This window comes from Nestor notabilis, unplaced genomic scaffold (assembly GCF_000696875.1).
Source record: "Nestor notabilis isolate BGI_N333 unplaced genomic scaffold, ASM69687v1 scaffold11376, whole genome shotgun sequence".
In the NCBI taxonomy this organism is placed as follows: Eukaryota; Metazoa; Chordata; class Aves; order Psittaciformes; family Psittacidae; genus Nestor; species Nestor notabilis.
Genome location: NW_009932395.1, coordinates 1 through 11,111, shown reverse-complemented (window position 1 = coordinate 11,111; position 11,111 = coordinate 1). Strand labels below are relative to the sequence as shown.

The following is an 11,111-nucleotide window of genomic DNA, read 5'->3' as shown; positions in this document are numbered from 1 at the left end:
AACACACTTGTTTATGCCATCATTCACAACGATGAATATGACTATGATTAATAGAATTTTTCTGGCATTACAATGAAATTGACAGGCCTACAAAGTCTACATCTGCTCATTATATTTAAATATAGGTATATTTATTTTGAGACAGGTGATACCTTTGTTCCTTGCATTTTTCCAGTAATTTACATGTCTTCACTAATGTCAAAGGAGAAACCCTAACAGTTCCAAGCATGGTTCAGCCACTCCTACAAGTAACTTACAGTGATATTCATCAAACCTAGATGAATAGCCAATATCTAATTTAATAGTTCACTCTAACTCAGATCAAATCCTTTTTTGTTGTTAGTAATTATGCCACTCTGGATATTTGACTTCTTAGTAAAGGCTGACACAAAAGGGCTTTCAAAATTGCAAAGGCAAACTAGCAAGTCTATGTACTAAAGTTTACTAACAGCACTAAAAATGCAGTATTAACACGAATTTGGGAGCAACACATTGCAGCCATGCTGATTTTATGTTCAACTCATGAGACAGACGACAAGTAGGTAAGTCAGGGAAGAAGTACACATACCAACAGGAGGACCCGCTGGAACGACACACTTCTTGTCCCCCCGGGTGGCAGGGGGGGCACCCTGACTCCTTGCGAGGCCTTCCTGGAGGAGCTCCTGCACCCGGCACTCATTGATCCGGGGGAAAGGAAGGATGTGAACCCGCAAGTGGGAGCCCTCCGTGGGCCGTGGCACTTTCTGGAATGCTATGTGGGGATTGGGATTCTCCTGCAGGGCAAAAGCAAAGGTTATATACAAATGTGTTACGTGGTGTTACCATCTGTATTATCCAACTTTATTACTTTTTGTGTAGCTGCCATACCTGAATGATTAAGCCAAGTACCTAATGCAGCTCACTAATATAATGTTACATATTCATATCACCCTGATTCATTATCTGTAATACTTCTGACTTCATTAAAGGCTTTTACAAAATTATTTTTGTCAACATGCAAAATCCATAAAGAAAGAGAGCATAAGAAAATTACTGCTTAGGTTGATTTTATGCAGCTTAAGGAATATTTAGGACTCAAATAGTTTGACAATCAATCTCTTCATTACAGAGAGGGTTAAAGAGTACTAAAACACATCATCTCTTCACCAAGTACTGAGAAATATTCTCATCTTGATTAAGACTATGAGGTAAAAGTTAATTTTTGTACCATGTTGTATCAAACTCATTAGATACCAATTTTCTATCTTCCGTATGTCCCACAAAAATACATGACAAAGCTCACTGTTTGCATAAAAAAAAATTAAAGAAATTAATATATGTGATCAAAGAGAGTAAAGCGATACGCCTAAACTACAAGGAAAGTAAAAAAGCTGTCACATCAGATTTTGGGATGTTCACAAAGGACAGAAAAGACTTTTATTGTTGTAAATCTATCAGCATTTCCACTGTGAATGTAAATGTTTGCCTGAATGAATTTTCACTCACTCTTTTATGGTCTGTAATAAGCAGCCCCAAAGAAAGTTTTTATCCTTGCTTTTGGGTTTTCTTGCAGATGTCTTCAGAAGTGAAAAAAAATTAAAAATCAGTTTCACATTGCATCTTCTGTACCTGGTGTTCAGCTACCAGAAAGATCACATACATCATAAACCACTAATTTTCACTCAATTGCCTGCAAATTTATTTCAGCTTAAAACACACTTTCCAGAAAGACATCCTGAAGAGAGCAAGATACTAAAATTCACCATTTCTTTTATTTTTTTTCCCCTCAAATGGTTGATAATCGTTCCTATTTGTGGTTTTTTGGGAGGGTTTGTTGTTTTTTTTTTTCCTCCTGGCTTCAGGCTGTACCTTTTCCAATAGACAGCTGAGATCCACAAGGATTCTACCACCATTCACAGGATCACATCTCAGGTCTTGGGAAGTGCAACAATCAAACAAAATAGGATCTTTTCAGCTGTTCACTCATATACCAGGGGTTGTCACTGATCGTGTTTTAATATATTTATCCAACTTGACTCTGTGCTATTACTTATTACTGGCTACATACCACTGCCAAAGAGTGCTCCTCAATCAGTTAGGTTTCTGTTGCACAACTAGCTTGCAGTAAAACCTGTAAACAGGAGTTAGCTTGATATTTTCGTTTAAGGGAGCAAAAGGCAACAAAGAGATCAAATGCTCAACTTGAGAAATGGGAGACAAAACAAACCAGCTACTTAGCCATACAAATTCTCTGCAGAGGAAAGTTTAATGAAACAAGCCAAAAAACTAGCTAGGAGGATGAGAGCAGCAGATGTCACGAGAAGCAAGGCAGAAAAAGGGAATGCAATCTCAGCAGGGGGTAACAGATGACATATAGCAGAAAAAGCCGGAAAGAGAATGTAACTATTCCACATTCCATTTCACGGAGAAGAAAGATCCAGAGGAAATATAAGGAAAGAGTTACTTTAATCTTGGACATCACAAATGTAATGTCAGCTGAATATGCTGTGAGGAATGTAGGTATAATGTCTTCAACTACTAAAGCAGTATATGCCAAAAACTTGTCTAGTTTCCACTTGTACCAGCTAGACTAAAACAAACATAATCTCTCCCTAACAAACCTTGTCTCCATTATGTATCTAGACTGCCACAGCTACAATATGATGACTACTAAAACTGTAGAACAAGATGTCAAAATAAGTCATGCAGTGAGTTTAAAATCAGGCAGCTCTATGCATAACTTACAGAAGCAATGTTACTCATCACAGTGCTTTATTCAAAAGATAGGTGTATGCATAACTACCAAAAAGCTGACTTGTAAATACACTAAGCCATTTACTTAGTGGTAGTGAAGTAGGAAGTCCATCATAATGACATAAATAGATCTCATTGCAAGAAACGGCTTAAATGAATTAGTTTTGACACTGACTTCAAAAAATAACAGAAATACAGAGTTGCACATATGTACATTTACTCATGCTTTACAGGCCCTTTGATTCTAAGTAGAAAATAGAAGATGATTCCGTCAACATTTAGCATTAAGAGAATGCTCTAGAATGCGGAGATATACCATCAAATAAATAATATTTTATTACAAATGAAATCTCATGGATTAAATGAATCTATGTAACAAAAATTCTGATGCCTGATGTTTCTCTTTATTTTCCACAAGATACATACTCTAAATCCGAAGTGTCAGTGTAAGGATACCAGTGTTAAGATACTCCAATGAGTATGCCATACCACATATGGAGAAGAGACAACATTTCATATACACTGTTACATGTGAAATGGTTTTAGTCCACAGTGATGTATTTGCTCTATCTTCTAGTGACTGCTATCAACAACATAGATTAAGATGTGTATCAATTACCTCCTTCAAAAAAAAGTTTAACAGTTATGAGGCAATTTCAGAGGACAAGAGAGATGGTGCATGTGAGTGAGTCTGAAGACAGACACACAAGTTCTGCAACTAAGGACAATATTAAAGCCAGACTAACCTCATTTAACACACCTACTATTTACACATTTAATTTACTTGAAATACATAGATGTATTTTTCCATCCAAAATCTACTGTCAAAAAAGATTGCTGAATGCACTGGTTGTTAATTTTTTTGTTTCCTATGGAAAAGATACTAATTTTACCCCAAACAAAAATTACAGTAACAGTGAAAAAATCCTTATACGCATTCATGGGGGGCAGGGGGAAGACAGACACACACAACCCAAAGAAACCCTAAAACACCACAGGACATAACAGTACTTGGTAATTCTTGTGGGGTATTAATAGAAGTATAGATGTAAATCATAGTTTTGGGGAAGAGGGATACAGAGTAGAAAGGGTGATTAAGATGTTAACTGACTATATAGTAGATATTCCTCTGTGGAGTCTGAAAAACCTCAGAAGTATGTGTGTGTGTGTGAGATTAGCTGATGCCAAAAAAAAACCCAACAAAGAAAACCCACAAAACCATCTAATGAATGGAAAGGGAAGCACCATGTAACATAAAGGAGCATGATAGGAAGGCAAGAATGAAACTGGAAATGGTATTCCAGGAAACCTAGAGTTCTAGAAACCAGATGTAAGAAATAGTGCTTGCTGAGCACACAAACTGTGGGGACTGGGTTGCACAGCAAAAAAGGTCTGTGGAAAATACATGTTATACCAAACTGGATGTACAGTTTTCACGTGAAAACTGTTTAGAGGCATGGACAGCTTGCAGCAGAGAATATAACAGTTGATACACCTTATGTGAATACTGACTAAAAATAAATGTAGCAGTACCTATAGACAAATCAATATAAGCATTAATAGATCAGTATCACTATACTGAACTTCCACCACATGTACATCGCATGTACAAAATTGATGACATTTCAAGTTCCAAACTCTTCTGTCATAATGTAGACACTAACACAAGCAGTCACTTTATATTTTTGTATACTGGATTAATCTCAGAAGTAAGAGGTTTCAGTGTTACTATCTCAACTTCAAAAGTGCAGCAGATAGAGCAAACTTACATTTTTGAAGAGCTGTTCTGCAAGTTCTCTGACATGCTTTATCATTTTTGGTGGATTACCCTCCTCGGCTTTAATTCTTTCAACTTCAAAGGCTACCAACTTAAAAAAAATAAATTGACAATTCAACTAAAAATAATTTCTTTTGTATTTAAGTTATGAAATGTTAATCTTAAATTGAAACTGAGCAAAGAAAACCGAACACTGGAAGATGTGCAATATCACATTGCTCTGGAACATGAGATATTTTCACTTTCATATAGAGCTTCTGTTAACAGACTATATAGTCCTACCAAACACAGAAATTCCTACATACCTAAGGCATTCCTTTAACATTTCTAATACCACAATCCATATTTCTCATATATACTACTACTGGTCAGAATTAATACCAAATTCTATTTGTATTCTACATTCAAATAAAAGCCAGAACAGTAAAAATATGGCATTATTTAAGAAAAAAAAAAAAAAAAAGAAAAGAAGTTTGCCCCAGTTTATATTCTTGGGTATGTGTTTAATCTAATAGTTCTCGATTACTTTTTCAATGTTTCTAAGAATATAATTAAATTACTCAAAATAATTCTGTACTAGCACATGTGATGCATTATGAAGTTCCAACCCTGACAATAGGAACAGCATTACCATGATTTATACATCTGTTTAACTTCATACATATAAGCATGGCATAATTTTATGGAAGTAAACTGGAAATGTATACTTAGTAGAAATGAGAATTTAAAAGATTAATATAAGCTTTATATAATAAACAATGAGGACACAGAAGCATTTCAATAGTTTTTTACATGCTCAAATATCATAGGCACATTTTAATTTACTTGGGAATATAGGAATAGTTTTCACCTCATCAAAAAGATCACAGGCTCTGAAAGGAGGACCCCTCTCTGACACAAAACCAGCAAATGCCATTCCATTGAGCACTTTGGTTAGAAAGTCATTCTCAATTAAGCCTCGTTTGCCCAAGAAGGCTGCCTGCAATAAAGATAGCAAAAAATGCATGTCTTTTATCAGTATCAAAACTACAGTCAATTAGTTATGTACTGGCAGTTAAATATTTTTGACAGCTTTTACTAATACGTGGTACTTTGCCATGAAATCTTTTATATTAGCTTATATCTTTTTACACCTAAATTCAGGAAAGAAAAGGAAGTTCGATGCACGCATTTTATGTATCTCACAGATAATAAAATACAAAACTAGAACTTCCAAGTATTGTATTCTAATTCAATACATATGCTTTCAAAATTCCATGATGATTCCTCATGTTTATTTGTATTAGATTTTGATATTAATGCTGCTCCACATTTCATCACTATCCTTGCAATTAGTCCCGCTAAAATGCACTGATAGAGTGTTATGTCAGAATGCTACGTTTACCACGTGCAGATTATTTCATTTTATTTTTTTCAAACTTTAACACTTATTCAAAAGGCAAGCTCATGGGAGTAACATGACACTACCTAAATATACATAGCTACTTCTCTTTTACCTTATGGAAATGAATTACTGGTTCAGCATGGATTCTGATCAGCTGAAGACATGACCGGTATCCTTGGAAAAGCTGTGCAAATAGCCTAAGAAAGATTGCTCGCACTTCTTTGTCCTGTAAGCAGTAATTGAATATGCTATCAAAACATTTTTGCATTTTAAACTTTTCCACACATTGATATAAAGCCATCTGAGAAATGCCTACAAATTCATCAAACAATGTAGCAGTGCAGCATAGGCAGATACTTGTACACATACGAAGTTCTCTTATGTGAGGCTACAGTTTCACTGACCTGTCCTCAGGACAGCAATGATAGATTTAGCACATATTCACCCCTTTGCTCCTGCTGATCGTCTCTATGCCTGCACAACAGGCTCTGGGCAATGCAAGTGCAGCTTTTGGGGTTGTCATGTGGTGAACCACATGAAAAAACTGCCATAAGAGAAAACTGCTGCTAAATAAAGGAAAGAGGGTACTTTAGCCTGGATTTAGCCCTTACAATAAGTATGGCTCTACAGTGCTACACAAGCAGCGCCACTGGCGTGGGCAGGGGTGAAAGCAACCTTAGAAGCCTAAGCTAGCATTGCTGCTGCTAGGGGAACCAGGCTAAAAGCACTGTAGACATCACTACAGCCATTCACTGTGGTTCTGCCAGCTGAGGAGACTGCTCTAAATTTGCTTGGCTGCTTGTCTACAACTCTTCGAGCTCATGCCTTCACTTGCCAACCTCCCACAGCCAAAATAAGCCAGGGTTCTGGATCTTTAAAGATGTGGTAGATCTTTAATGCCCTGGTTTATTTTGGTTTAAATGAGTAAGAAGGTGCTTACATAGACGTTGACAGGTTAATGGAAATGATGTGAACAGCTGGGGGCAGACTTCGGGCAGTGACACCTCCAGCTGGCCCGCATGCAAAGACTGTGATCAAATCCTGCATCACCCATGTTACTTTATGTTAGCCCAAGTACCTTCACAGATTACAGCCATGTTTAAAACCGAGGTCCAAAAAATTGTTTTGTGGTGTCTTAAAGAACCTTTTAAACAAACTCTAACTTTAAAAGTTACTTACAGAAAAGAATATTAGATTAAATAATGGGGTAAACAGCTGACTACCTAATCAAGTAAATATAATCTAGGTTAAAGCTTGTAATGACATTTTAAAGAAACAAACTTAGGTATATGTAAGATTCTATGGAGCTGTCCTATTGGGATATTTTACTAGATGTCTCCATATTCTTCACTGGAACATGGTAACTGTTATTGTATCTGTAACTTAATTTTGGAGGGAGTTACTACTGAGATTCTCATTTTCTATGTATCCAGGATTTTAACAGGCACATTTGTACCCCGACTTTTTCAACTATTTGAAAACATGGTTGTTTCATTCAGAGATAACAAAACTCTTATTTTGATACAAAATTATATTTATTTATAACCTCACCATTCAAAGTGAGATCTTAGCTGAATCCTGCCGTTAGTTAAGTGTATGACATTCCCTGTCTTCATTAATGAAAAAAAAGAAAAATCTTAATGCAAGAAGTAAGTACAACAAATATATCGTGCAACTGAAGAGTTTTATGTTTTCAAATACACCTACACAAAAAAAACCAACATATGTTCTTCAACTGAATTAGCTTTTGGATTTTAGTCTGGACTACCAACTCAAGTTCAATTCTACACACTCCTACAAGCTAAAACCAGCAACTTTACCAAGCTGTTAAGTTATCACGGATTCATAACTACTATTACTCTAAATTAATTAGATCTTATTAGAAAACTTTCTACAGACATTTTTTAGTAGAGACAATTACATGTAGTTTCATTCAGTTTGGGGTTCATTAAAGCCATTAACACCTTTCCCAACATTCCAAGCATACAATGTATAATAATTATCATCATTATCGTAAAACCAGTGACTTATGTTTTGCTGACACAGTTATCACTCCTATCTTTACTCAAATTCAATCTAAAAATCTAAATCTTCAATGACATTTTTGATGTTTCTGAAAAGTTGTGGGTGTGTCTGTAGGAGAAGTTGATTTTCATATTTACAGAAATGGATAAAAAGACCTCTTTGTATACTCATGTTAAAATTCTAGTCTATGAAACAGAGGAGGAACAGATTTAACTTAATCTTAAAAGCTCAACTTTCTTATTTACAGAAAATAAGGTACTTCCATATTAATACAAGTATGTTTATAAAAACTTCCATCCTATTAGAATGCCATTAGAGGACTGAATGCAAAGTCCAATGGCATTTCTTTGCTTCACCAATAACACTATAAAGAATATGTATATGGAAAAGAAAACACAAAGCAGAAATTCTTAAAAAGAAGTTAGTCTAAAATTTCAACAGTTTTCTCCTTGAGTCAGACATAACACAGAAATCTTACCAGCATTTTTGAGTGTGATAAAGCTGTTCGTGGGGGAGGGAATGCATAATCTGCTGTTTCCAAATCAGGATGCAAAACCTAGAGAAATTTTTAAACAAAATTTTTTTCCCTCATTTTGCTGAGGAAAGAATAATTTTTTTCTTATTTCTCGGATTAATATTGACTGATAGTAAGGAGCCCAAATAATAGACTGAGTTAAATTATGAAGACTGTATGGAAATAAAAGTGGGATTCATTTCTCAGCTACAGGTTTCTATAAGTGAGCTCATTATGAAAAATTTATATTAATGAAGCTAGTCATGTTTGAGGATTTTAGAGCTGATTCATTTGAAACATATTAACAGGCAGAAAATTCTTCTCTTTAAGATAAGAAGATTTGTTCAGAAGCCTTCAAATAAAGTAATTTCTAACTTTTGACAATGATAGTAAAACCACAAACTAACTACATTTTTGGTGGTTCCCTTACATAGAATCAATCATTCTTGAATATTGATATGGGGTAACATACAAATAAACCTTAAGTGTTTATGCATTTGTTAAATTTCAAGAAAATGTACAGTTGAAATGAATTTCTAAGAACAGAAAAGCAGCTAAACTGAATGGTAACAATGCTGCTCAAATACCGATGTTGAACTCTTATTAAAAAGTCACTATTAGGAAGGAAAAATCACTATCTACCTCTTGAACAGTGAAAAAACATTATAGTTTTATTATAGTGATTAACTTCAACTTTAGATAGTAAATCCTTCTAAAACCAGGAATGTTGGCATGAATCATAGTTTTAAATCTCATTTCCAATGTGTTTGAGAGTGATTTAATACTGAAATTCATTTATAGATTTTTTTTTAAAAAAAGGTGAGAGAGTGGAAAATGGGGTTTGTACCAAAACATACCAGAGAAAGTGCCATTTGAGTCTGATGTAGCAGTGGCTCTGGCAGCTGAGAAAGATGAATACATTCAGGAATTTTAATTGTGCCTCCATCCAGGTCTGCTATGATTACATCTAACTGTAAGGAAGAAACACATCAGCAGTGCATACTGTGAGCATAGTTTAAAGACACAACAGTTCAAATTCATGTTCTGCATATAAGTTAAAATAAGCAAACCAGTACTAACTTTAATGCGTAGAATGTTTTTGACAAAGGAAATACTCCAAATACTTCATATTACTGAATCTAGCCATGAAAAATGAACAGAAACCAAAGCAAGTTAAATTGGGACAAACTTTCAAAACTGACTTCTGTTTCTGGATGTTCCAGGTCTGTGTTCAGGGATCTGACATATATAAAAGGTTGTTTGCAAAAGGACATGATGAGGACAATTGTATGTAAAATTACAGGTTTCTAAACACCTCTGTAGCCCTAGTTCAGTTTCTCCAAGCACATGACAAAGCTATAAATGGAACCATCCCTTCCCATCCTGCACCAGAATCAAATCATTTCCCTCTCTATTTTATAGTCTCAATATACTTAAAAAAGAATTGATGCTTTTCCATTTTTCTCCTCCTATCTTGCCTTGCTTTCTACAATAGTATTTTAAACATATATGAATTGTCCATATAAACATCTCTTCAACTAAACATGACCAATAACATTCTGACTATACATATTGCTGGGTAAACATACTTACAAGCTCATGAATGTCATTGCAAAAGACAGAATGTACGCCAATTATGAAAGGTGTTGGTGAGCTGAGAACTTCCAATAGCTGTGCAGGAAGAATTGGAATATAGGGATAACTGTGAAAAGAATAAACAAAATAAAATAAAAGCTTCTGACTACCTTTTCACACAGGGCACCTTTTTTCTTGAGAAAAAAAAAAAGTCCTCCTCTTATGTATTAAATTTACTATATATTTTTAAAACAAAAAAAAGAAGGTATTTTTTCCCTTCTTATTCTATCTTAAAAATTAAGCTTAACTCTGAAATATTTTAAATAAAAACATGCTATTAAAATACAAGCATCTTTTGAAACAAATGAGTCAGACTTAAATGTCTTCTAAAAAAACCCAAATAGCTTGACATTCAGTTTTCCATTTCAGAATGGTGGATTCAGATGTGGCTTTTTAGAGCCAATTTGTTATTTTAAAGTTATTCTCTGGTGAATATTTGTCAGTGACTTAAAACTGTGACACAAAGTAATGTAGCTATTATCTTAAAACCACAAAATCTTTTGGGTTGTAAGGAGCCTCAAGAGATCATTTAGTCCAACCTACAACTTACAGCAGGGTCAAGACCGAATCCAGATCACATTATCCTGGGCTTTGTCCAGCTGGGTCCCAAAAACCTACATGGATGGAAGTTCCATAGGCTCTGTTCCACTGCTTAGTTATCCTCATAATCAAACATGTTTTCTCTGTGTACAGTCAGAAGCCTTTCTCTCCCCTGTTACAATTTATGACTGCAGTCTCTTGTTTTGCTGCCACACACCTCCTCTTATTGCAGGCTATTAGATCTCCCCAATATCTTTTCGATGCATTTACTCATGGATCACCACTGTCAGGTTTCACCATCCAACTGATGTTTAGACTAGGGTTTCTACTGTATTTGTAGGTAGGATGTTTCTCCTTTGTTTCCACTGTCATGATGCAGTCAGATTTTTATTAATGATGTGTACAGACTAGGACGTGTATACATGATTATGAAACCCTTTGCTTATTTGAACAAACACAGCATAGTTCCTTCTGTTAAGGATAATATAAGTTATATAATATAT

The 11,111-nt window shown here is 35.0% G+C and overlaps 1 protein-coding gene across 1 annotated transcript; it reads right to left on the bottom strand.

Moving 5' to 3' along the window:
- Positions 1-568: 568 nt before the first annotated feature.
- On the bottom strand, positions 569-10,135 carry LOC104401012 (myotubularin-related protein 13-like; the record flags this gene model as incomplete). The annotated part of the gene is made up of 7 exons (XM_010016371.1): positions 569-773; positions 4,503-4,601; positions 5,361-5,489; positions 6,007-6,120; positions 8,398-8,475; positions 9,291-9,404; positions 10,027-10,135. Coding segments are annotated over 7 exons (848 nt in total), but the record flags the coding sequence as incomplete, so codon positions are not given.
- Between the last annotated feature and the right edge of the window lie 976 nt (positions 10,136-11,111).